At 43.6% G+C, this 26799-nt stretch overlaps 3 protein-coding genes, 1 long non-coding RNA gene and 2 other non-coding genes across 8 annotated transcripts in view; 4 read left to right on the top strand and 2 right to left on the bottom strand.

The window, feature by feature from the left end:
• The window catches only part of abr (ABR activator of RhoGEF and GTPase), a 132767-nt gene extending 115690 nt beyond the window's left edge, over positions 1–17077 (top strand). The window contains 7 exon segments of the mRNA XM_030100582.1: positions 11996–12055; positions 12590–12699; positions 12877–13016; positions 13318–13452; positions 13663–13768; positions 14448–14601; positions 15699–17077. Coding sequence (XP_029956442.1) covers positions 11996–12055; positions 12590–12699; positions 12877–13016; positions 13318–13452; positions 13663–13768; positions 14448–14601; positions 15699–15788 — 795 coding nt within the window. The 3' untranslated portion in view covers positions 15789–17077.
• LOC115395174 (uncharacterized) lies at positions 1681–14012 on the bottom strand. The gene is made up of 3 exons (XR_003932251.1): positions 13999–14012; positions 10213–10218; positions 1681–1758 (listed from the first exon to the last, which is right to left on the bottom strand). It is a non-coding gene; the product is annotated as an uncharacterized LOC115395174 (long non-coding RNA).
• trnav-aac (transfer RNA valine (anticodon AAC)) lies at positions 7329–7401 on the top strand. Its single transcript has one exon. It is a non-coding gene; the product is annotated as a tRNA-Val (tRNA).
• On the top strand, positions 7761–7833 carry trnav-aac (transfer RNA valine (anticodon AAC)). Its single transcript has one exon. It is a non-coding gene; the product is annotated as a tRNA-Val (tRNA).
• A 2133-nt stretch (positions 17078–19210) lies between the features above and the next one.
• Positions 19211–21607, bottom strand: timm22 (translocase of inner mitochondrial membrane 22 homolog (yeast)). The gene is made up of 4 exons (XM_030101026.1): positions 21352–21607; positions 20449–20645; positions 19697–19769; positions 19211–19609 (listed from the first exon to the last, which is right to left on the bottom strand). Exons 1-4 carry the CDS (start codon positions 21584–21586, stop codon positions 19533–19535), a joined length of 582 nt encoding a protein of 193 aa, XP_029956886.1. The 5' UTR covers positions 21587–21607; the 3' UTR covers positions 19211–19532.
• A 2453-nt stretch (positions 21608–24060) lies between these two features.
• The window catches only part of specc1 (sperm antigen with calponin homology and coiled-coil domains 1), a 77032-nt gene continuing 74293 nt past the window's right edge, over positions 24061–26799 (top strand). For all 3 annotated transcript variants that reach the window (XM_030100496.1, XM_030100500.1, XM_030100501.1), the window contains exon 1: positions 24061–24158. The gene's annotated coding sequence lies outside the window, so the exon portion shown is untranslated. The remainder of the gene's footprint in view (positions 24159–26799) is intronic.

Here is a 26799-nt window from a genome sequence, read left to right as displayed (position 1 = left end):
CAGGGAAGACTAAGAACCCGTTTATACAACAACGTTTCAAGTGGTAATGCGTTATTTTTGCTTTTTCGAGAGCGTGAACGGCTACTCAGGTGTGTTGGGTGACCTCCCGCTGGAACGCCTCGCCAGAGTCGCCTCCTCAGACTCTCCTCTGCAGCCTCGCCGAGCCACGCCCCCCCATACCCTATACCGCACAAGCAAACACACACTGCAGAAATACTGACAACGAATAATCACATGAAAAAAGCAGTACCTGTAGATCTTGTGCCTCATTATCTGTTAGATCAATGTCACAGCTTCCAGATAATGAAAAATGATGACGACTGAGGGTGAACTGTGAGATGGAGCACGTCTGATTTGGGTCGACGGTTATAAAAAGCTACCAGCAGATCTTCATCTTCAGCTGTGATTGAACACATCTTCATGGCACAAATTGGTCCTGCTTCAGTCAGTGTTGGACTTTTCAAACACACACACTTTTACAGTGTACAAGCAACAGTCCATTACTTTTCACCTGTCACTCTTAAACCCTTCATCACAGTTGTCCCTCTCTCTGTCGACTCACTTCCTGAGAGTGCCGGGCCGCTCTGGGAAAGGTTGACAAGGGGTCAAAGCACTGAACAAAACACAGTGCAGCGCTCAGCTAGCCGTTCCTCCTTTCCTTCCTCTTTAAATCTCTCTCTCTCTATCTCTTTCTCTCTCGCTCATTGACTGTTTACTGCCCCCTCCTCCCCCGGCCTCCTCCCTCCCTCCTCTCTGGAGGTGTGTCCATCAACATCTGGAGAAGCAGGGCTGCTCAGTGACAGCAGGAGCTCATTCATCCCTCCCTCTCTCTCTCTCTCTCTCTCTCTCTCTCTCTCTCTCTCTCTCTCTCTCTCTCTCTCTCTCTCTCGCTCTCTCGCTTTCTCGCTCTGTTTCTGCGTTTGCTGCTGTGGAAGTCAGACTGCACAGTGAGGAGATGCTGGCAGCTGACTGTGGAATGAGCTCGCAGACAGAGGAACCGATGTGGAATTATTATCTCGCTTATCAGGGAAACGATGGCAGCATCTTGTTCTTCTCCTCCTCATCACTCCATCAATCCATCGTTTATTTTCTGAAGTGATTTTAGTTTGTTTTTTTTTCCTCTGCTGCTGAATTTTTGGAGCACCTGGTCCAGTGCTCGGTGAAGAGGTGACTCGGGGATCCTTCCTCGCGGCTCCGACCGTCGCTCGTCCTCCACCTGCATTTTTTTCGGTGGGAGGGGGGGATTCAGAGAGGCTGTCCGGTATGACGGAGATCCTGGTGTCGGATGTAAACTTGAACTCGGTGTGCGAGCGTCTGGAGCAGCACTGCTGCCTGGACCAGAACCAGCACAACCTGTCGTCCAGCCAGCCACAGACCCCCGTGCTCAAGAGGCACACCAACACCGGGGCCAAGCTCTGGGGCCGCGTCCGGAGCAAGCTGCTCAGACAAAAGGTCTCCGGCTGACATATGCGCACACACACACACACACACACACACACACACACACACACACACACACACTCTTTTCTCTCTTTTCTCTTCTCTCCTTTTCATTTGTTCTCTTCCATTTATCAGAGTGTCACTTCCATCTGTTTGTTCAGCCTCTCTTTTATGCTCGGTGTGTCCCGGTCCATGTGCATTCTCTCTCTCTCTCTCTCTCGCTCTTTCTCTCTCTCTCTCTCTGTCTCTCAGTTGCTGAACTATTGTTCTTATCTGATGGCTCTGTTGACTGCAGTACACACACTGATGTAGTGATGGCTACACATACATTAAGTATAGAAGTTGATTCTTTAACTGAATACTTTATATGATATGATTCTTCAAGAATTTTTTTAGGTTTCAGCCTATTAATATAGTGACTGTACTCTACATTAAACTGTAAATATATCACTACACTGAGAGGTGATGGAAAAGGATGCATGCATTTTGATTAACTAAGGAAATGTTTTATGCTGAACTTCAGTATCATTTACTCTGAAGAAAGCAGTCTGTCCCACTGGAAGCTGTTTATTTCACAGCAAACAAACTCCCCACTTCCTGTCGTTTTGCCCCTGTCACTCTCCACATCCGTTATTTCTCATTTAAAGCTGCTGGTGATCACTTTAATGCCATTTCCACGAAAATCCTGCTGGTCATTGGTCATGTTGGTAAATCTAATCAGCTCCCTCTGCTGTTTATTTGATGGAATTTCATCCTCTGACTCAATCAGTGACATGAGATCTTGGCATTTTAAACATCCAGACATCTTCTGTGATAGCTGACTTATCGGGACCTGAGCCCAGTTTACTAAGCTGGATTGGTCATTTAACACTGATGTAACATGTTTTTTTTTTCTTTTTTTTTCTGAAATGCATTTGTTGCCAGTGTAACAACATATTTTGTCAGACCATAAGGGAGAACCTCTGCTCAGCTCAGATAGACCTGGACCGCATGTGCCTCTTTGTTTGTCACTGACTGGCCTGCGAATGACAAATCAGGAATCAGTTGCTTGAAAAGAAACAAGAACTTAACTAATGCAAATCTATGTAATATACTGGTTTTTAAATAAAGGCTTTAGTGCGGAAATGTATTAACACTGAGGTGAACTGAGTAGATCTTGGCTCATGTCTAGACTGCAGTCTGAGTTTTTCATGCGGCCTCCTCAGAAAATGTAATTCCCAAACCCTGCTTTAAGATGTATGGCTGGCTTGTCTGTTTTGTAATTTTAATATTCTGCTCCAAATGTGGATATATTCCAGGATGTGGCCATTTGAAGGCAGTTTCCGCATCTTGCTGTCAAACTGTCGTTTCTGTTTTTGTGCTCTGAAAGCTACCAGAAGTGGTTACTTGAATTAATTAAGACAAAAGAGGGTCTAAAGGACATTTGCGTGTCTCCTGATTCACTTGACTTTTAGACCAGCAGCGGATGGAAAATGTAGCCGTCGCTGTACGTGCTTATTATAAGATTGAGGATCAGAAAGGGCCAATTACTGTCATTTGGTGAAGAGATTGAGCTTGGACTGAGTGACCCTTGTGATGAGGGATATGTTACCGAAAGTTGTGGGCAGACACACACACACGCACACACGTGCAGGTCTGGTGCGGTATGGTTGAAGTAAATGCTGTTTTTAGATGGTGAGTCACCGTCAGGAGCTGGGGCTCCTTTTTCTTCCCTCTCTTTCCTCCAGATGCTTTTTTGGACGCGAGCGACGGCGAAGACGCACGTGAGCCAGTTCTCATTCTAAACATGGCTCTGCTCAAACTATGACTAATGCAGATACGAACCCGCGGTGTTCTTTCGGCCTTTTGTTCTCCGTGCGTTCGCACATGTTTATTCAGCAGTCCTCCTCATCTTCATCACGGCTGCCTCGCCAGCATTTCGATCCGTGATGTGTGCGCACAGCGAGCGGGTTCACAGCAGAAGGGGCCGGGTTGAGCAGCGGGCGTGACCTTTGCCTCCGTGCTCTCCATTATTCAACAGCAGCTTGAGGGAAAGCTGACCGCCGCTCGCGCTGAAAACGGGGATTACGCGCTCGACGCGGACCCTGCCGGACTGACACACACGGCCCAGTACGGATTCATTCCACGCAGACGTGTCCCTCTGTCACACCGTGAAGGCAGCCTCTGTGTTTTGTCACAGTTCAAATATGGTGTGTTTTCCTGCCATCCTGCTTTCAGAAATCCCTTCTGTGAGGAGTGCCATTCATCCAGCGGCTCCTTCTGAATGAGGCTTTGAAAGTTCGGGTTTGTTGAGTAAACTCGGGTTTTGATCCTATCAACTGGCTCTTTCTGCGTTTCGACCTCTGCGTAATGATGTTTGCTGTTCGGAGGAGAGGAGATCACGTTTCATCGCCTGCTATAGTCTAAAAACACAAACATTAGCAGAGCTTTTTAATAACCTGCCATCGTTATGTATCCATCTATACATTTCGATGTTGTCTAGCGTATATTACTGTTCTCTCCAGCTTCCATCAGCAGCTTTCAAGGGAAACCGGATATCTTTTCGTGGTTTCGTTCTGCCTTTTAAATGGAAAATGCTCATCTCCATAACGAAAATGAGCCACTTCACATGATGCTCCTGCAGACTCCGGGGCATACTGTTTTGTTTTGCTTTTTTTTTTTTTCTCCTCTTTGTGTGCATCTGTGGCATGCATCATGTTAATTCCAGGGTCTTTAGAGGAATGGGATGTTAAAGAATGCATGAGGGGTTGGCGGTCCGCCGGGGATTGAGCTTCACTCCTTCATCCTGAAGCAGCACCTAATTAAGACGGTGCGGTGTGATGAGGTGGGAGGCTGGCGGGGAACTCTAATTGGACCAGAAGCAGACATAATGTATCTCTCACTTCCCCGCAAGAGAGCAAATGATGATTAATCTCTTTCCAATTTGTACTTATTTTTCTTTGGAAAATCCTTTCAGCCGTGTGTTTGATGACCTCTTTTAGAAATGTATTTTGACCGCGCGGCGCTTAATGACCTGTTTTCTGGGCAGGTTTGTTTTTGGTTCACCCGGCTTAGCGGGAGAAACAATGAAGCCGTCGTGCCGGCTTAGCCGTGATGGAGAATCACGTCCCGCCATTATCATCCGCCCTCCACCTCGCTGATCCCACCTCTCGCCCCCACCTCCATTTTAGCCCAAATACAAAATCACACTCCTCCATTTGAGCATGTTGATTAGTGCTGATGAGATATTCGGGTTTCATCCCTCCTCCTCGCCTAAAATGCCAGCTCGTCCCCTAATGGCCTTTTTATATAGGCCACATAAATCTCCCCCTGTCCCCACTGGAGGGCACAGCCCTTTATTGGCCCCAATCCATCCCCGTGTGCGGGACCTGTGATTGGTTAATGAGTTCCAGGAGGGAAGCAGCGGGCCAGTAAAGCATTTTCAGGTTGATACCCGCTCTGACCCTCTGGCTCTGGGGCGCACATGGGGGGCCTTTAATCTCTGCAAGGTGACAACGTGGCATTCGTCATCTAATTAGGCTCAGAGTCTGATATTATGGGTTTCATCTTATACTCTATCTCTGGCGTGGACTCTGATAATAGAAACGTTACTGCAATGAATTCATCTGCTTTTCTTTTCATACCAAAATAGCACAGACAAGTATTTTATTTCACTTCTTTTTCTCTTGATGTGCAAATTGGAAAGCTGAGTGAGTGATCAAAACCAGAAATGATAAAAGTGCACGCATTCTTCATATAAACTAAGTTAAAAAGGAATATAAAATCTGACTCAACTTTCCTGGAATGAAAGTGTAACAGGAGACCTGCAGGCTCGCATGTGTAACTGGTGACTGCGGGAAAAAAAACAACCTGTAATTTAATTAGCAGTCAAGTGAAAAATATAAAAAGTTGTGCTTTGAGGGGATTTTTTTAGGAGTTGTGTCTGTTCTGAGAGCTAACTGGTCCACACGCTGGTCTGAATGTCTCTGGTTCACGTTCAGTCAGGTAGCCTCTCGTGACATTGATACACCTCAATTGATTCACACATTTTTGATCCAACGTGCTGTGAATAAAATCAGTCTCTCTGCTTAGACGACAGTTATTGTTCTCAAATACAAACTGGAAATGTCAAGAGTTCCAATCACAATGATTAGATGCCTGAAAAGAAGCTGATGTGACAAATGTCTTGCACATTGTACCTCTTCTTTTTGCCCTAGAAGTCAGTTTATGTTCAGGGATGATTTCATGGAGAGTACACGGTGTCCGTGGTGAAGCCCATGACTGACCTGAACCTGAGGTAACTGACCGGCGTGCAGTCAGTCACACGCCGCCCCACAAGGCTGCCGATCTGCCCAAAAACGAGAGAGTGAGGTTTAATCGCAGAACAAAACTGTTCTGTCTCTTGGTGGTATCTGAGTTCATTCACTGCTGCAGTAGATTAAATCAGAAATGTGGTGGTTTCCCTGTGTGACAATGGAAGAAAGGAGTGCTTCTCTCTGTGTGTACACCCAATGTGGGTTTTTATGTAAGAGTTGAAGGACTGAAATTCCGCTTGACAGTTTTCTGTAGCAGTGAGAAGAAGCAGAGTTCTTTCAAACTGAGCTTAATCTCCCTTCATGTTATGTCATATATGAGGAACTCAATTAAAAATAAAGTGTTAAGAGAGGAATCGTGAAGCCCAGAACCTTAAAGTGGCGTTGCGTTTCTCATCTCACATGCAGGATAGATGGCGTTTGTGTATCTGTGTGTGTGTGTGCATCAGCACTCTTACTCATCCAGTCCGCAGGCAGGGTCATGTTGCATAAGCGTAGTACTCGTCTGCTGTTTACAGGCACGGTTTGAGAATCGTACACCGCCGGCAGAGACGTGAGGCCACTCTGCAAATCACAACTCTCACTCGACTGAAAATCATCGCCGATTGGCTCAGACTGGAAAGTGAGCAGAGAGAGCAACATGGCAACCGAGTCAAAGACCTCCCTCGGCCATGCTGACTTCAACAGCTGTTCAGTAAAAAGCCCCTCTGCTGATGAAACATGTAAACATTATGCTTATGTGGTTCATGAGGCTAAAAATAGATGTGCGGCTCTGTGCGGGAAACATAGAACGGCATCAAGCGCTAGCTGGGAAAAACAAAAAAAAAAGGTTCAATCAGTGCACAAACACTTCCTGTAATCCTGCTAAAACCGAGGAGCCGCGCAGCTTCAGCTACGTTCTAATTAAAGGACTAATAAAAAGCTCTTCGCAGCCGAATGAATATTTAATCAGCCAGAGAGCAGCGGTGGAAAAACTGCGAGGAAACACAAAGGAGAAATTAAACAGCAATTCATTAATTTAGCATATCACAAGATCAAATTGTGCTTTTTTTTTCCAGTGTTGTCACCAGCGTGTGGCAAACTCTTAACAACAATGAGCTAATTAAGTGTGCAGGGGTTTCATTACCAGGGCTTTACATATAATTTCAGTCAGTAGATGCTCAGCCACATGTCTTTTAATATCATTTATATTCATACTTGCAAAGAACAAACAAGAATCCAGCACTTGATTGCAACCCAGTTATTAAATCGGAGTCAAATATATTAAATCTGCACATTTTCTCACTAGTAAGCAGGATCGATGTTTGTTTTTTTTAAACGCCTGTGCTTCTTACCACTTATGGCCCGTCTGAGCCAAACTCCTATAGGAACGCTCGTCTTTTTACTGTGACAAATCAGAACCCTCAGCATTTGTTATTCCCCCGCTGCGGTGTTTGGAGTGCAGCGGCGCGTCTGCAGCGTGTCGCGTAGGAAATGTCAGCGGCTCCACGGGGGAGAAGACCTCTCAGTGGCCCTCTGCGCTGAGCTGCTGTCACTGTCAATCCTCAGTCCACTGCAGCAGTCAGGCGCATACGGTGGTTACAGCACTCCCAGCCAGTTCCCGTAGTGTAGTGGTTATCACGTTCGCCTAACACGCGAAAGGTCCTCGGTTCGAAACCGGGCGGGAACAGTACTTTTCCACTCATGCGGTGGTTGGAATGCTTGGAGGAATTGCACATTCTGTCCTGAGCGTATTTAAAAAGCAGCATCACGTCTGCAGAGTGATTTCTAAGCAGTTTCACCTTCATAGTTTGAGAAGGTGAAGCGCTGCCGATGTCGTGGTAAATCAGGTTGTCGACTTTCTCTCCCACACACTTTCACCTCAAATGTCCATCATCTGCTGATTTCCTCGAGAGGTTTTACCGACACGAACAGACGGTTCTTCAGGAAGCTGGCTGTCTTTCTATGCACATCTCAAGATCATGTGTCGGTGCTGGGTGGGTGTCCAGGGCGTATCGGTCGTCCCTCCTGGGGTAAGGCCAGCAGCCGGTTCCTGTAGTGTAGTGGTTATCACGTTCGCCTAACACGCGAAAGGTCCTCGGTTCGAAACCGGGCGGGAACAGCACTTTTCTCTCCATTTCCTGGTCAACTTTTGGATTTTCTCACTAGGTAGTGGCCACTTTCTTAATGACAAGTCCTCTGACTGTCTTTACAGCCTTGGACGGCTCATTGCGCTGACTTAACTCCCAGTGATCATGTCTTCCTCAGAAAGCCGCCTCCTTGAGATTAGTTTCCAGTCTCTATTCCTCTTTGTTTCAGATTATTAAGAGAGCCAACCAACTGTGTTCCCCTGCACAGCTTGCATGACTTATCTTATCAGCTTTGCTCAGTCCCTGTGGGTCGGTCGGCAGCAGAGTACACACTGTATGTACAACCTGACCCAGAGCTGTCCGCATGCGTTATGCATGAAGTGCAGAAAGTCTAGTAAGGACTGAGAAAGGATCCTCCGATCCTCCAGGAATTTCCTGCTGGGAGGCTCCACAACGGGTCGTATCACATGGCAGGTACACACTTCCCGTTGTGTTTGTTTCCAATACTCGCACACACACACACAGACTCACTCGTGAGTGTGCAAGGATCAGGTTAAGTGGGCCAGACCGAGAGATTGGGGGAATGTAAATGGACTTCACGGTAGCCGTCTGGGCCCTCAAAATCTGGTGCAAATACACAGAACAATCAGCTCAAAGAGAAAGACGCTGCCTCGGTCCTCACACACACATGCACTACATATTATAGTCTATAAATAAAAGAAGGCAACTGGAATGCATGGAAATCAGTGTTCGCTGGATTGAAAGTATTTGTAGCGCTGGCTTCAGGCTTCATTTGTTCACCCATTATCAACGTCATGCTCCAACAAAGGCAGCTTTGACTGTGGAGTGATGGGTTCTTAATCAGAACCATGAAGGCCTAAGGTCTTTCCCTTAAAAGAAGAAACAAGAAACTACTTCCATACTTTTATCTCTTCCTAGATGTGCGCTTGAATGCGCACATATGGAGGAGACGCTCATGTGCTCCAAATCCTCTTTGAGCATTCCTGGTTAAGGAAATTGATCGTTGTACTTTTCATCTGTCTGGACGGAGATAAAAGGCCAGTGAGGCCATGATGCTCTTTAAGTCCTCGGGGTCGTCTCCATGTGCAGTAAATCAGCCAGAAATAAGAGCAAAAATGCAACTCCAAGAAAGTTGGGACAGTCTATAAGACGAACCGACCAGCAGAGCGTTTAAAGACATTTAAACATTCAACTGACAACAGGGCCCAAGCTTTCTGTATTTATAGCCTGTTTTAGATTTAGAACAAAACAGTAACACCTTAATTCAACTCTTAAGTATTCCAACAATCCAAGAATAAATATTATAAAAATTGTTGTTTTCTAGTAATATTGAAAATTCTGAAATTCTGTCTGATTTCTCTGCAATAGTTTTACTGCGTGGTTGTGACTTCCAGGCAGCTTTAAAGCAATTAAAATGTGATTCTGCAGTGACAGTAGAAAACCTCCGTTGCGTTTTGGGTAACCATTTACATGACAACGGCGTTCAGAGCAAAATAAAAATGCAACTTTTTAAAAACACTCCGACTCAGCGTGGAAAGGGAGAGAAAGTCAACTTTTATACGAATGTCGTGTTCACTCCGTTGTTCATTTTTGCAGAGTACTGTTCTCTGCGTACGTGTGTGTGACTCTCGTGCCAATTCGTGGCCTGGCATGCAGACTACCTCATTTTCAGCATTTCTGTTTTTTGCATGTAAACAATTTTCAAAACGTGGCTGTGTAAACATGAAACTTTTCTGAAACGAAAATGCGAAAACGATGCGTTTTCACTTGATACATTGTCATGTAAACGGGGATATAGAGTAAAATGCATCAGTAAAAAAATACATTGCAAAGCATGGAGCTGAATTCTCACTGGTGATTATGTCTAAAGGGAATATGCTCTTCTTCCAGTCTGAACCTGACCTCCTCGTGAAGCCACCTGATTGGACCGATTCTTTCCCAGCAAGGCTTCTTCCCTGTCCTGACATTTACTCCCCTGTTCGGAGTGTCATATTTAGTACGTACTGGGTGTGCTTGGTGCAGGCCTCCTGAGGCTAGCAGCTCAGTTCCCAGGAAACCGAAAGGAAGGAACAGGTCCAGCAGTCTTTAATAAATGGGAGGGTCCTGGTCTGAGAGGGGTCACTGAGTCTGGTGCCTGACTGTAATCATGGAGCCTCTCTGTTTTTACAGCCCTATTTGTGTACATTCATTTTTAATTAGGTTTTTTAGAAAATTAGTAGAGTAATAATGAGGGGATAGTTAAGGGGGAATTTTATCACTTTTTTTTTTTTTTTTTTTTTTGCACTGAATCTACTTCAAGGAGCTTCAGGAGGCGGCATCAGTGAGTCCTGGATCTTTGCCCAGTCCTCTTCTTGGCAGTGGCTGTGTAAAGATCCAGTTGCGGTGATTACCTGTCCCTCGTCTCAAACCCCGACCCTGCTGGGAAAACAGGCCTTAACGATAATAGGAACGCGTCAGAGCCGTGCCAAATGGCCTTTTTACGAGGTAATGAAAGACACTCTCTGAGAACTTTTAATGGCCGTGGCCTAATGCTGACAATAAGAGAAGTGTGCTGCCTCTGCGCTCGCCCAGCCAGCGTTATTTTCCTCCGAGTTGAGCACGTCGGAGTTGTAATGACCTAACTGTTTAGTGCAGACGCTAAAACGGCCAATAAAAAAGGCATTAGCTGCTGTGGCCTCGCGCAGCGGGCGCAGACTCCGGGAGACTTGAAGCAACAACAAGCTGCCGTCCGCCGTGTCTCGGTGGGCATCATGGGACGAGGCTGTATGGTGGGAGGGGGAGGTGGCCGGGCGTCCGAGCCACCCTGGAGCCGCTGAAAGAGGCAGACGAGACGTCTTTCTTTTGCAAAGCAGAGTTATTTTGTTATAGTGACACAGCTTGACCTCTGGAGTCGTGTGTGAGAAACATTCTCTGGACACGGCGACCTCCAGCATTACACACACTTCTCGGTCCTTGGTTTGAAGCTGGGTGGGAAGAGTTATTTTAAACCGCTGGTCTGAACACAGGACGGAGGACATCTTTCCACACACCTCTCAAAAAACTAGTGTCTTCCTTCTGTCTGCAGTCTCGCTCATCCAGTAGCAGTGTTTATCAGTCCTGCCGTCCTGGTGGATCCTGTCTCACAGGTTTCACATCTTCATGTCTTCAGCTTAATCATTATCCATTCACACATGAATCAGGCGGCTAACTGACGCTCAGGTTCAACCAGACAAGCCCAGTAAAACCATTTGATGTAAGTTTCGGATAAGCGAGACTGAACACGAGACGTGACCGGCTCCAGAAGCCAGCAGATCATCATTAACTTAAAATTCCAGCAACTGGTTTGACTCACTATTTCGTTCTCAGCTGCAGAAAATCCTTCCATGATATTCCAACGTGTGTTACACAGCCTCGTAGTGGAATTCATGTGTCCGTAACTAACCTGACAGCGGCTGTGCAGCATGTGTTTTCTATCCGCCCTCTCGTCTTTTGTTAAAGACATCCAAACTGTGTGAACGCTCCAATTAAAATTCACACAGTACCGGACACAAATGCTCTCCTCCATAGCTAGTTACATTTACTTTATTAACATATTTTAATAATATTCTATACTGCAAAGTACTGTTTAGGTGTAGATAGCAGCATAAATAGTATTTCTATGTGAGTGATATCAAATACCACAAAGTATTTCTAAACTAAAGTATTTGTCATTGTCCCTGTTTAAAGCACGCAGAGCCGTCAGATCTCAGAACCAGAGCAGGAAACAAAGCAGCCTTTCAGATTGAAGTTAAATCATCTTCATGTCTGCATTCTTTAGCTGTTTCTGTCTGATTGTTGAGTGAAACGTGAAGAGGGAAATCTGAGCTGTCAGCATCTCCACAACACACACACACACACACATGCTTGCTTCACTTCACCAGCTGTGTCCAGTTGTTCGTGGGAATCGTTTCTTTCATGGTGAAATATGTTAGAAGTAGAATTTCTGAGAATTTCTGGGCAGCGACGTGCAGGTAGCGTCACTACTGACCGCGTTTCCCACAATCTCCTGGTGGAACTCTTTCGTGGCGATGACTGTTCTGTGAGCTGATAAAGCCTCGTCTTCCTTTGGGAAAATCTCAGTGTGCTTTCAGTCTTGTGGCCTTATTTGGTCAAAAAATAAAAAAAATCCTGACCCGTGTCTGTTTTGGATTTCAGCTGGACCCACAGACGGTGCAGTCCAAGAACTGGCACATGGATGTCATAGAGATGAACGGGGTGAGTTTTTATTGTTTTCTTGTCTGTCAGTCATTCGTTATCAGTGAGGGAACTGCCATCTTCTCTTTGGAAATGTTCTGTTTTTTGAGAAGTGCTCTTTCTTCAGCCATTTTCATAGTGGAGTCTGTTTTTACAGTCCTGTCTGGTACCACTTTTTATGACTTTCTTAATAGCTGCCAAAAAGACTCTGACTAGTCTTGGCTTTGTAGGTTTTTCTCAGTCTGATTACTGAGATATAACACCAGGGGTCAAACACTCACATTCACTCCTGCTGGCTATTTTAGAGCTTCAGATGAATTTTGGACTGTGGCAGGAAAAAAAGAGCCAGAGAAAGCCCACAAGTGCTCAGGGAGAACATTCAAATTCCACACAGATCCATGGTTTAATTTCACATAATAAAAATTTTAGATGTTGAATATTCAAATTGAGGTTTTACTCCTAAACCCCGAGCAGGAATAAAAACAAAGCATGAAACGAGCGTCCCAGAGTTCAGCGGCCTCCCCTCCTACAGCTGTGCCGTGTCTTCATCTCCAGATCAAAGTGGAGTTCTCCATGAAGTTCACGAGTCGGGACCTCAGCTTGAAGAGAACGCCCTCCAAAAAGCAGAGCGGGGTGTTTGGGGTCAAAATTAACGTGGTTACAAAGTAAGTATGCAATCGAGCTCAGATGATGCGTGTGTGAAGCAGCTAAAAATAAGATGATGTCTGTTAAACGAGGAAATATTAACTGTTTATATTCATCCTACAAGTTAAATTTAATCCGTATTTTGTGTTTTGGTGGTGATTTCCCGCCGGTAACAACATCTGCTGTTTGTGTCGCAGGCGCGAGCGCTCCAAGGTGCCTTACATAGTCCGCCAGTGCATTGAGGAGGTGGAGAAGAGGGGGATCGACGAAGTCGGAATCTACAGGATCTCAGGGGTGGCCACGGACATCCAGGCCCTCAAACTAGCATTTGACACCAGTAGGTGGCGCTCTCTTCCTCCTGCCATAGATGGTAATGATGTCAGGGTTAATTAGAGGGTAAAACTGTTTCTTTACAGCAGACGTGTTTGGAATATAATTTACTGTAAGTGTAATATAAAGATGGAAACCATGATTCCAACATTTATAGTCAATATAGATTATTAATTATGGATCAATGCAGCTGCTCAAAGGGTAATATTGTATCACAGTGAACAGGAGCTGAACGTTATGATCTGAAGTGTTTTCCTGACTGGAGATGAAGCAGGAAACAGAGCAGCTGTGGTTTCTCCCACCCGCAGATACCAAAGACATCCTGGTGATGCTGAGCGACATGGACATCAACGCCATCGCCGGAACGTTGAAGCTTTACTTCAGGGAGCTGCCGGAGCCTCTGCTCACCGACCGCCTCTACCCCGCCTTCATGGAGGGCATAGGTGAGACCCCCACACCCCCCCACTCCCCCCTCGCCCAGGTCCGGGGAGGCTGCGTTGGTCGTCAGCGTTTTCAGAGCTCCAGCTGACCAGCAGGCGGAGATGAGGGATCAAGTTAAAGAGCTGTTTGGTTGTAATTGTGTCTGACATCTTCTTCCTGTTGCCCGCCCCCCCCCCCCCCCCCCCCCCCCCCCCCCCCCCCCCCCCCCCCAGCTCTCGCTGACCCAGCAGCCAAGGAGAACTGCATGATGCACCTCCTGCGCTCTCTGCCAGACCCCAACCTCATGACCTTCCTCACTCTGCTGGAACACCTTAAAAGGTACAAACACACACACACACACACACACACACACACACACACACACACACACACACACACACACACACACACACACACACACACACACACACTCACGTCTCACATCCTCCACCTGATCGGGAAGCTCAGTAATTCTCCCTTTATGTTTGTGGTCAAGTTGGCAGCAACATTTTTAAAAGCCATCAACGTTAAGAGAAGAAAACGAGAAGGTACCGATAATCCAGGCACACTCTGACCTGCTGTGCCGAGCGATGATTCCCACCGCACCGTAAACTAGAAGCATGTGGCTCATTAGCCCATCCATCCATCCAGTTTCTACCCCACTTTGTGTAACTTTAGGTCACGTGCGGAATGTAGCCGACCCCAGCTGGCATTCAGCGAAACGCACAGAACGTCCTGTACTGCTCATCCGTCCATCGTGCAGAGAGACAGACAATAACAACTTCACAGCATTTCACCCAATATGCAGAGGAAAACAGAGGACCTAAATAGCACACACACTTACACACACAAGGAGAACATGCAAACTCCAAACAGAAAGCAACAAAGAATTGAACTGATCCTCCTTTGATTTGAATATATTAAAAAAGCTGTTTTGCAGAGTTTTTCCACATTTTGTGTGTGAAGCTGCACATTTGTGAAGACGAGAAGGTCACAGGTCATCCTGTCGCCCCTGCAGGGTTGCCGAGAAGGAGCCCATCAACAAGATGTCCCTCCACAACCTGGCCACGGTGTTCGGCCCCACCCTGCTCAGGCCCTCCGAGTCAGAGAGCACCAAGGGACAGCACATCACGTCCGCCTCCGACATCTGGTCACACGACGTCATGGCACAGGTACAAAAACGTCCGTCACTCAGATCTTTCGCGCCGGCGTGGTGAAGGTAGGACGGGCAGGTCGGCTCCTCTGCCCTCGGGCTCTGTGTCTGATCTCCGGATGGATTTCACTCCCACGTCGCTCAGTGACCCATGTGTCGCTGCGCTGCTTTCTCCCAGCTGTATTTAACTCCAGCTTCCTGTGCACAAATGTCTTCTCTGGCAGAATAAACAACATCCAGAGTCATAAACAGAGCAGCTCCGCCGGCAGGAGGTTGACAGAAAGTCTTTATTCAGGCTCATTTTCATTCTGAATGTTTGCTGCATGTTGAACCTCAGATTGAGGCGCTTCTGCAGAAACATCTCATTTCAGTGATGGATTATCATCTCTCATGTGAAAGGAATAATAAACCTGTTTTTAATAACAGAATACAAGCTCTAATGACAACAAATGATCAGAGATCTGGCTCATTACACGAGAGGTAAAACAAGAACAGATGATCTCTAAGATGTTTTTACTATTTAAAGTTAAACTTTATCCCATTTTAATTTGATTCTAAGTTAATGAATACAAAAATAAGAGTGTAGAGAAATAAATGCTTTCATAGTTTTTGGCACACGGAGGTCCTGCCGGTGTGCTCTGCTTCAAGTATTTGATCAAATTAAAACATGAAAGAAAAAAACCTCAAACATCTGTGTATTGGCTTTGTACTCGACACAAAACAAACACAACCAATCAGAGATTTGAGGAAGTCATAAAATGTATCATTTATTCACATCAGTCATGAGTACATGAACCGCATTAGCTGTTCCAGCTACATCTGGACTTGATGGGTGAATTTTTTTCTCACTGTAGCTTCCAGTGTTTTCTCAGCACTCATGACACCATCTTGTGGTAGAAAGTGGTATTGCAACACTTCAAATAAAGACATACTCTTCTCAATCTGTCTAGTTTTTTTAGGTTCAAGGAGAAAATGTAGTTTAATCCTCAAGATGTACAAATATAAAGTTCTAAAATATAGAAATATGAGCAAAGATGAATCAGTTTATAGTTTTAGTGTCTGTTTACATTCATCTTAGAATGACTTGAACTGGAGAACTGTTTTCTCTCCTCGCAGGTCCAGGTGCTGCTTTACTACCTGCAACATCCTCCCATCACCTTCGCCGAGCTCAAGCGCAACACGCTGTACTTCTCCACTGACGTTTAACCCCCACCGCCACTGCCACCGCCACCACCTCCCTCAGGGCTTCATCTGGAGATGAGAGAGAGAGAGAGAGAGAGAGAGAGACTCCGTACAAACCTCGTTCCCCGACACTCACCTTCCCTCGGCCCTCCTGCAGGCAGCTCTTCTCCACTGTACAGCCCCCCCCCCCTCCCCTGCACCCCCCGCCCGGCCCCACCCCGTGGAGAGATGGAGCGCGCCGCGGAGGAGTCGTCCCGGTCATCTGCTTGTCATGCGTCTTGTTTGTAGAAGTGAAGGAAGCGGGACGAGGCGGCGCTCCGGGACCCTCGCCGGGCACCGTGGGTGAGGAGGGGTCTGGAGGCCACGCCCCGCCGCGGCGCCGCAGGATCCTGCGTCGTGCAGCGAGTCCTGGACCACTGCTCTCAGAAACTCAAACTGTTTTTCAGTTTTTTTTTTTTTTTCTTTTCTGTTCAGAGGCATTCCAGAAAAAAGGCATTTACATGTTTTCTAAAAAAAAAATGGAAAAAAACCTTCCTCAGCTGTTTTTGTTTTGCTTTTTTCTGTCTTTCTGGCTTTGTATACTTGTTGGAGGAGGCCGGGGTGTGTGAGTGACGACTGGATGTACTTTACTGAGCGTGTGTGTGTGTGTGCGTGTGTGTGTGTGTGTGTGTGTGTGTGTGTGTGTGTGTGTGTGGGACTGTGATGACTTTGGAAGTGTCTGGGACGTCATCCCAGTGAAAGGCCGGGATCGTTTCTCTCTGTGCTGACCAACAGGAGAGAGAGCCGCCCTCTCTCACGAGTCTTGGCCAAATTAGCCCTATTTATTTGAAATATATATAATATGTGTGCCTGTACAGTTCCGTGCAACTAGAGAAAGGCTCTGAGGAGTCAGGTTTTTTGAAGTTTATTCAGGTAGTGATGTTTTTTGTTTGTTTTTTTAAGTAAGATTTTCTGATTCACCACGTTGTTGGTTGGTAAGCTGTACTGAAAAGATCACCGGGGAAACGTCTGCCAATGAATTTCTGATCACGCTGTAGAGGTGAACGTGCACTCTGTGACATGAGGGTTGTAGGGGGAGAACTAAAAATAAAAAAGAAAGAAAAATAACACAATGAATGGAACATTTAGCTCTTTATTTTCTCCTCTTTTTGTTCTTGTTGTTGCATTTCAAGCCTGTTCCAAGTGTCTTACTGCACCGGTATAATCTGTAGGATGATTTGTGTAGTTGCCCTCATTGCATGTTCAGCTTGTCAATCAAACCAGGCTGGGTAACACAAAGGTCGGACTCACTAAGACTGGCGACGAAAAATAAAGTCAAAGTAAGAAATCCAGTTAAGTCCATCCATTTCTGCTGTGTACAAAGCCAACCTTTCTGCTATCAAGCCTGCAACATATCTACAAATACTGTAAGCACTGCTAGATGAGTACTATTTGATATTTTTAATATAAGATTAAAAGGAAATAAAAATGTTGTATTTTACTTTCTTTGAGAAGAATTTCAATATACTGTAATATTGAGGCTAAATGTCAATGTGAACTTTCCCCCCTTTTTTAAGTAAAATAAAAGTTATAAAACACTCTCACACAGTGTTGCTTTCTGTTTGGATGTCTGTGTACAACACGTGGAGGAATCTGATTGAACAACATGTCTTTTTCTACAGCAATTGTTACAGTCTTGGATTTCCAACAGGATCATTTTCACCTTGTTTCAACTGACTTCATTATTTTAATTGTGCAAAATCACTTCCCATGTGGGCAGGAGATTCAGTCACTCACTACGCAAAGCATAAAGCAGTATGATCCGGTATGTAGCCATAAACGTTTAAACAATCCTCAGACAATACACTTTGCCAAAGAATTAATCAAAAATAATATTAAGGACAAAATGCGAGCAGAGCAACATGGATGTTAATAGATCAGCAAAATGTTTGTCTTAGGTACAAAAAAAAAAAAATTGTTAATATAAAAACTACTTTTCAAAGAAATGCAGGAAATGAAACTGATGACAGTGAGATCCTCTGGTCTCTGGTTATCATTTTGCATCTGGACTGGACCAACAGACACATGTGAGTCTTTTCAACCCAAAAATTATGCTTTTTTTTTTTTCTTTTTTGTTCCTCATTCTGTTTGAAGTACAGTAACTTAAGACCAAAAGCACTTCTTCAGGCCTGTGGGTGGAAGAGTTCTGTGTAATCCTCTATTAAATAACAGTCTGGCACTTTTCTCAACAGTTTGAAATAGAAACACACAAAATTATAAAAATAAAAGCATAAGAGCCACTGGACAAGCTAAATACCACATTATAAACTTTTTTCCCCCCTTATGATGTCCCTTTTCTAATGAAACGTCCAGATAAATATCTGTGGTTTAGTTTATGTGTGTATATCAGCAGTGTCATGAGTGTTGCTGTGTTTTTTGCTGGAACGTTCTCTCTCTTTCTCTCGCCTAAATATCTGCCTGATCCCTTTTCTCAGTCCCTCCATCCTCCTGTCTGTGTTTGAGGCTCCAGAGGTTTCATTTTTCCACAAGGTTCATCTGATTCACGAGACACGTCCGGATCACCGTGGACTCTCAGCGCGTGCACGTGGCTCCCTCTGGTGGTTAATTCTGAGAACTGCTCACCGTGACCTGCAATGAACTCCTGAGGTTTCTGGAAAATGTCTTTTCTTTTATTTCATTCACTGATATAAAACTAACTAACTAGTTTTTCTTTTGAGCACTAATAGATGATTTTAGTGATAACACTAACACTCCATTCAGTAAGGAATAAACTTGCATTTGGCTGCACAATGAGGAAATTATAAGATGAAATGATGCTAAAACTACTGACAAACAGGATCTAAGAGGCTTCAGTTCTCCTCAGGATATTCACAAATATCAGCTCTTCTTCTGCATAAATGCTCTTTGTACATCTTGTTCCAACATCCTTTCCAGGAACTTAATCTGCAGATTTACTGCTAATTCCATAGCGGTGCACCGTATGGAGCTGTCTCATCACTGCAGCCAAATATGAGAGAGAGAGAGAATGTTTGTACATCCAAAAAGGAACAAGACGTTCAAATGGTGTTTATGCTTCCTTATAGAGTTCTAGCAGATGCAGGGGGAACATTTCTGGAGCGTGTACTGATGAGAACTGACATTCAAAGTCTCATAAATCTCACCAGAGTCTGAAGAAACACATGCAGAGCATTATGCACACGGATTTCTGGACCATCTTCACTTTTCTGTGTGGAGCTGAAATCTCCTCCAACTTCCTTCCTCCAACTCTCTGAAGCTCTGCTTGTGAGAAATGTTGAGAATTCTGCTTCCAGCTCACACAGAGGAGGGTCTGCTGAGCACCAATGGATTTAGATCTAAATATATAAGATTTATTTTATAAAACAAATAATTCACAGACGCTTTACAATGATTTTAAGATGAAAAAGTCACTCTGAGACAACAGAAGATACTCATTAAAAAAACATCTTTAATAGCAGTAAACCTGATGTGGATTATTCAATAACATGATATCAGAGACGTGACCTCGGGTTATGGTGAAGGAGATTCTGAACGAACTCTTCTCATTAGGTCGGCTTGATCCGTTCAAAATGTCCACATGGAAATAAACAAAAATGAAAAAAAGATGATGGAAAACACAAACATGTCTTTTCAGCTCAGTGCGGAGAGCTGAGCTTTCCAGCGATCCTCCACATGCAGGTCAGTGTTCAGCAGGTGGATTCCTTCTCAGTTTTGTCATCATGTCCAACAATTCCTCCTCTCTGTGAAGCTTCACCGTAAATAATATTCAATAGCAGCAGAGAAGGCAGCGAAGCCTCCACATCCCAGGACTCCAGCCTTCAGGCCGGCTGCAGCAGAGGAAAAAACAAACAAATTAAACGTGACGGAAACGAGACTTTAACATATGAACTAAAGAGGAAGGTTGAATTACGTACCACGAAATCCAATGGCTCCTCCCGTCACACAGCCGCTGTACACGGCGTTCTTCCAGTCTGACACGCCTCTGTGCTGCAAAGACACATCAGGACGTTCAACAACAAGGACAGAAAACATTCAAACTCTCTTCTTTTTGCAATTTATTTTTATTAAACATACATTTCAGTCAAGAGTAATTTTTTTTAAAAAAATAAACCCATTATTATGAGATGGTGATGATGTGGAAATAACAGAGATTATACTGTATAATTATTTGCATACAAATTAGGTATTTAGGAATAAATTTTCTCTGTGGCCGTATGGTGTGCGACATGTTAATCTGACCCTTTATGGAGCAAAATGACCATATATATGATCACGCCCAATTTCTTCTTGTTTCTGCAAACCTCATTAAAAAAAAGACTGATCTCATTTCTAACATTTAAAAAAATTGTTTTGCATGGCACTTTTTTTTTTACTATTAGGTGTGAAATACAATTCTTTTGTCAGTTGCACATAGAGTTTTAAAATATAAATACTCAGCTGTGTTTCTGTGTTGAAATTTCCCACTTTAATGTGTATCAGTGCCTCATACATTGTGAATGAAGTGTGGCATAAAATTACTGTTTACACTCCTGAAGAAAGAGCACAAGAACAGCTTTACTGGCCATCTCAATAAGGTTTTCTGATGTGTAAAGCTGTGATCAACTGAAACGCTACAATCACTTTTTTAACCCAGCCCCTCAGGATGAACAGATCGGATGTGACCTACTGATTCTATGATGCACTCTGTACAGGAGAACATGGCGCCCACGATGGCGAAGTTCTTGGCGTAGGACATCCCCCTCTGGCCCATGTCTTTCAGCACTTCTCGGGCTGTCGGGGTTCTCAGAGGATCTTTGGGGTCGAAGCCGACGTTGGTGTCGATGCCCGCTGTGAAAACACCAAAAGCTCCTCCGAGGACGAAGCCTGAGGGGAAACACATGAAAAACAAGAGTCAGTAAAGCACAACTGCTTGTCTATTGTTAAACTAACCTGGATTGAGAAAGGCTGATGACTTTTGTACAGTGCTGTACATTCATCATTACTACTGGTGAACCTTCAATGTTGTTAGAGGTTGTTTGGGGGTTTTGTTCTTTTTGTTTTTTTTGGGGGGGGGGGGGTGTTAATATCTAAATATGTTAATTTTCAGCTAAATGTTGATACTGACACTGATACTTTTATGTCAATGGAATGACATTTCTCCTGATTATGACGAGCTGCACCATTTTAACAAAAAAATATACGTCAGTAATACAAAAAAAGACAGAAAAATATCAGTAATGCTTGAATTACAGTACGTCATGTATTAACTCCGAATTAAATCATATTTTAAGTTTTTCCTGAAACTCAACAAACAAGTTAGATCCTTTTAACTTTGCACTTTGCTCTTTCACCAATACTACTACTGAATGACTATCTCAAGACGGTCTGTTTACACTGGAGCTGAAACAGGCTGATTGATGTTGATTAATCTGGTGATCAGCGGATGAGAACACGTGAAGCAGTGCAGCCATGGATTTAGATGTCAGAGTAGTGTAGTGTCGGTAAAAACATTGTGGATGATTTGGCTTTTAATCCCGTTTTTAAGCTGTGAACATCAGAGAGTCGGTGTGGTGTGTCTGTGTGTGCTCACCTCCCACACAGGCCAGCAGAGACTTGAAGGCGCAGCTCTCCATTCCCCGCTCGATCATCTTCTGCTCGTCGCTTTTGTAGGGCACCGGCAGCCCCCCCATCACGGCCGGGTTCAGCTCCTTCACGGGCCTCTTATCCCCTACCAGATGCTCCAGGATGGCGCTGTACTGGATGTCGGGACCGTCCGTGTTTGGTCCCGGAGCCTCGGTCCCCGCAGGTCCCGTGGAGGCCGCCATGTTTCTCAATGACAGACCGTGAGTAAATGCAACATGAGCCGAACAGCGGCAGATTCGGCACGTTTTTATGCGACCTGGGAAAAGAAAACTCTAACAGCTTTAATTTGTATGTCATTTATCTTGTGTGAAATAATGTATCTGCTAGACATTAAGTTTATTACTTTTTTTCTTTTTGACCATTAGATTTTTTTTCCAATCGTATCGGCAGATTCAACACAACGTCCACTGCCAATGTGACTTTACGTGTACCAGCTGATCCAACAGAGGTTATGCAATTTGTAGTTGTTAAAACGTCTTGGTATATTTCAGAATTTTTCAGTTGTGTTGTAGTCAGTGTATACTAATAACTTTCTCTGTGTGTTTATGAAGATAATAAACCTCATTAAAACATAACAATATGTTTAATGTGAAAGGGAAAATGATTAGTGTGAGGGATTTTTAAGAGTTTATACCTGGAACCCCCCATCTGGAAATGCCTGGTGATTACTAACACTGACTATGTCCTTTTGAGCAAATGAAAAGAACTGCACTTGGTTTTAGGACAGAATAATTATAAGACAGAATAATTAGAATTATGGATAGCTGATGATGGGACAGGAGATATGCTGCCATCTGAGTGGAGAAATGCTTTGAACACCTCCTCTTATATCTGTATTGAAATGTTTGTAGTGCTGTATTCTGGGTGTGAGTCTCTGAAAGCCTTGAGGCAGTAGAGTTGACTGCACATCTCTTCAACCTGGTAGAACTCTGTACAGCATAATTTTGTACCCTTTCTTCAAACTCTTTCATTTAAACTGACTTCCATTGTGTTCTTGTCATTATTACTTCTGTCATTTATTACATATTTTTGTATTTCCAACTTTTTTGTAATTTATCGCTCCTTTTGCTACTGTTATCTTTTTTTTTCTTTTTTGCAGTTGATTTATGTTGTTGTGTTTTAATCTTTTGTATTTTTGCTATGTCGTTTAGTGTTTTTAGAATACATGCTGTATCAATATTTTTGCTAACTCTGTTCTTATATAGGTTCTTTATTTTTTAGAATGCATGTTAACCACTACAGCAGTATCATGGATATGTAAATATAAAGTATTGAGGTACCAAAAACAAATCAGATGAGGAACATTAGGTTTCAATAAGGGGGGGAGTCAGTAAGTCTTTCTTTAGTATGAGTGATTGTACCCTGAAAATGAACGTGTTCTCTAATGAACGCCGTGTGATTCTGAGTGGAAGCAGATGGAAAAAGAAATATATCCTCATACAACAGGTCATAAATTACCGTTCAGGAAATGAGCATTCTCTGGAATCAGCTCCAGCAGCCCGCAGTCCTGTAATATAGAAGACTGATAGAAAAATAATTATAAGTAAAACATTTAAAGTTGTTTCATTCAAAGGCTATCATGCGACCTCTTTACTAATCAGGCCCATTTGAGGTCATATTGTGCTGTATGTGACTTCTGACTAAAATGGGTTTGACATCCCTGCTTTATCCAATAGCTACTTTGAAATTTAGAAACCAAGTTGATTTTCTGAACTTCAGCTCATAACGTTTCTGCCTCCATTTGTTGCATTGTTTTTGCAAGTGAAATAAAGTGTGTTAATCTATTAATTGTGGCAAGTGCACTGATTAAACATGGCTTTTGGTATTTGGGAATTTATTTGCGTGGTTGGGCTGCACATTGGTGCTATGGTTTGTAGTGTTGTAGTCAAGACCACCTCATCCGAGGCTGAATGAAGACTGAGACGAAGAAAAGACTGAGACATTTGAGATGTTAAACAAGTGAGTAGACTGGCAGCTAATCCAGGGTTTACCCTGCCCCTGCGCATAGTGAGCTGACATACATTATAATAATAAGAGTACACTTCATGTACAGCACCTTCCATGACACCCAAGGTCACTGTACACCACAAACATGTTAAAATCAAGTGAAAAACACATAAAAATAAACAAAACATTATATATATATATATATATATATATATATATATATATATATATATATATATATATATATATATATATATATATATGATTTTTTAAATGATATCCATATAGACAAAATAAAGAAATATATACCCAATACACATATATGTTTCATTGAACATGTCTGAAAATGGGAAGGAAAAAATAAAACTTATTTAATCCAATACCTACTCCAATATTCAGTTGTATGTATGATATTTTATATTCATCATGCTGAAAGAGTCTTATTTAAAAAAAAATGTGGCATAGAAGATGGATGGATTTGATTGGTATTAAAATTTGGTTTGGGGCATATGAAAAGACTTTTATTTTTGAGTCATATCGCTGTATTGTTTTATATTAGTGACCGAGCTTTCAGTTTGATCCAATGGCACCTTTTATTTAAACAATCAAAAGTAAAGACTCACTTTTTGTCTGAGTGCAAGCTTACGAAATCGTTTCAATGAAGACTACATTTCCCAGAAGTCCTTTTGAGCACTGCACCAAACTCTCTCCACGCGCTCCACCTACCGGCTCCAGCACGAGCCGGTGACACACTGATGACTCGCGCGTGAAGCGGCAGCAGCATCCTGAGGACGAACGGCTGAACAGGTGAGCAGAGCTCCTGCCTCTTTCTGCCCGCTTTCGCTCCGCGGTTCGGCTCGTTTCAGACACTTTCTTCAGTTTTAGCCTGTTGGAGTTGTGTGTCCGCTCACACACGCACACACACACACACACACACACATACACACAGTGCGTCTCGGGGTTGACTTGGTTTGTTTCGACTTCATGACAGCTCGCTTGTTTGTAACGTGAATGGCCACGGAGGATGTCTCTGCTGCTGCTCACTCATTGAGAGGCTCCTCCAGCCTCCACCTGTCTGCCTCAGAAACCAGCCGAGGGCTTCATGGTGTTGTTGTTGTCAACACCAGAGTGATTCTCCAACAGTGGGACTGAATATGAGCAGCAGCTGGAAGCTTTGTGTGTTATTTCCTTCCATGGCATCAAGCCTCCGTCCTGTGTTCGTCAGTGTTTCACTGCTCGGCGTTGCACCATGCGGAGCAGCGAGTTCAACAGGATTCCTCTCTGATCGTCTCGTCACATCTGCTGGAGAAACATGAATTTCACTCCCTCGGGGCTCATTCATTCCGCGGTGGCTCTCAGGAAACATACATCGAGTTGTGATCAGGAGTGGATGCAGTGGATCTTCAGGGTAGGGGGTTATGGGGGGAACCAGACACTAAGGTCATACAGCTGAAGGCTGTATCTCTTCAATGTCGAGAGGAGTTGTGGAAGTCCACTTTTTTACTTGTTGAGTCAGTGGAAAGTCTTTCTTCATTCATAGGCCTGATGTGTCACCTTGACTGCATTGTTCTCTAATTGTTCTACTGTGTGGTTAGTCAGCTATTTATAGAAAATACTCAACAACTTCACTGATGAAAAACACAATCAGAAGAATTTAAGCATGGTCAATTTTCACATAACACATCAGAGAAGTGCTTACATTGGCAAACATAAACTGAACGAGCCTGATTAGACTGAAAATACTGCTTGTAGTTAGGGTTCATTAGGAAAGAAATGGGCTGGTCTGTCCTTATTGTTATTTAATTAAACAGAGTTCATGTACATGCTTGTTCCAATCATGTCTTCCTAATTGGGCTGAGGTTATTCTCACTGTGCATAGCTGCAGTAATTGTCTTTTAGTGACTGGACTTTGAACAATGAGAAAGTTGGTACAGTTTCAGAGAAACACAACAAGATGATAAATATGTATTTAATGCTGACAAGCTTCAGGATGAGTCTAGTTTTCACACCATTCATGCACACATATCTCAAACAGCCAAGGACACTGTGAAAAACATGGGACCGAGCCACTGACTGACTGGGATGAGATTCTTGGTTTACATAAACCTGCATATCAATCTTATCGTGTTCATGTAAACACAATAATCTCATCTCTCAGTTGAAAAGAATTCAGTCAGATTGACAAAGAAAAGTGACCATGAAATGCTGCTTTCGTAACATTTGACACAATTTTTTTTCCTTTGAGATCATATGAAAATTATTAAAGATTGAATCCTCACTCTGCACTCTTTCACATTGCTTTTAGATTTGAGTATAGTTCCGTTTTATCATATATTGACAGGTGGACACTACACAATGATTGATGCCAATGACAACTGGCGAGACATACGTGGTGGCCAGTCAGATTATATGCTACAAGATCGATGTATTTATCTTTTATTTACAATTTTATTGTTTAGAAATTGGTATATTTGAAGTCGATTTTTTTTTTTTTTAGAAATCAGATTTTTTTTTTTTTTGGTTTAAAGAACAGAATTTCCCCATTTCTCTCTTTTTTTCTGACCTGTTACTCAAACATTTGGGAAACAGCTTCTTCCGCTCATGATGCTTTATGATTGCTCTCAGTTTCCACAGTGAAACCTTCAATATTGCTCTGTTTCCATTACAACCTGCATGAGCTGTTTTCTCTCACATTTTATTGCGCAGTAGCAAAGTATTCCTCAGCACCTGCTTCTTTGAACCACTCCTCCCTGACATAAACACTGGAATCCACAGCTGATTAAAGGACACAATGAAATTCTGCTTTGTTTTTATGGAAGTGCCTGATCTTACTGCTGATGGCAGGTTGCCACTGGAGCCACCTCAGCGTGTTGCGAGCTGTTTTGCTTCACATGATCAGCTGGCCATTTGTTGCTCGTTAGATCTCTTCAGCTGGAACAGTGAGAGACGCCTTGTTATGTTTTAGTGCACATATGCGTAAAGCGTTACTGTTTATGTCTTTAATAGGCCTTTAAATGCTTCGTTATGGCGGATTATCCTGACTAAGCTACTGCTTGTTGTGCTCCTGCTAAGTAACATTTCAGTGTAAACTGCTTTACCAACGTGTTTTAGAAACATGGAATCGATGTCTAAAACAATGACGCCGAACAACAAACACTCGTGATGGCTTCCCACAGTGTAATTAGACATTTTAGTCATGACAAAAGGGAAAGTGAAGCTGTAAAATATTTCAAATTGGGTTTTAGCTTTTAAGTGTGATGTTTGTGGGGGAGACTGGCCGTAAAGTGACGCATGTGTGGCTCCTTTGGGAGAAGTCCAGTGGGCAACAGATGGCAGCTTTCACCTCAGTCTGTTGCTTTTGATTATCCCAGAAGAAAAGAGTTCAAATGAGCGCTGCACCCGTCACTTATAAAGCCTGTCAACTGTGGAGTTTGTTTTTGGATAATTA

This window comes from Salarias fasciatus, chromosome 10 (assembly GCF_902148845.1).
Source record: "Salarias fasciatus chromosome 10, fSalaFa1.1, whole genome shotgun sequence".
NCBI classification, from domain to species: Eukaryota; Metazoa; Chordata; class Actinopteri; order Blenniiformes; family Blenniidae; genus Salarias; species Salarias fasciatus.
Note: the sequence above shows the minus strand (reverse complement) of the source record. Positions and strands in the feature narration are given on the sequence as shown.

Coding starts and splice junctions, on each gene's coding strand:
- timm22 (XM_030101026.1), bottom strand. CDS start 21,586: ATGGCGGCCTCCACGGGACCTGCGGGGACCGAGGCTCCGGGACCAAAC. Junction 20,646..21,351: donor TCTGCTGGCCTGTGTGGGAG/GTGAGCACACAC, acceptor GTTTCCCCTCAG/GCTTCGTCCTCGGAGGAGCT. Junction 19,610..19,696: donor AGGAGCCATTGGATTTCGTG/GTACGTAATTCA, acceptor CCTCTGCTGCAG/CCGGCCTGAAGGCTGGAGTC.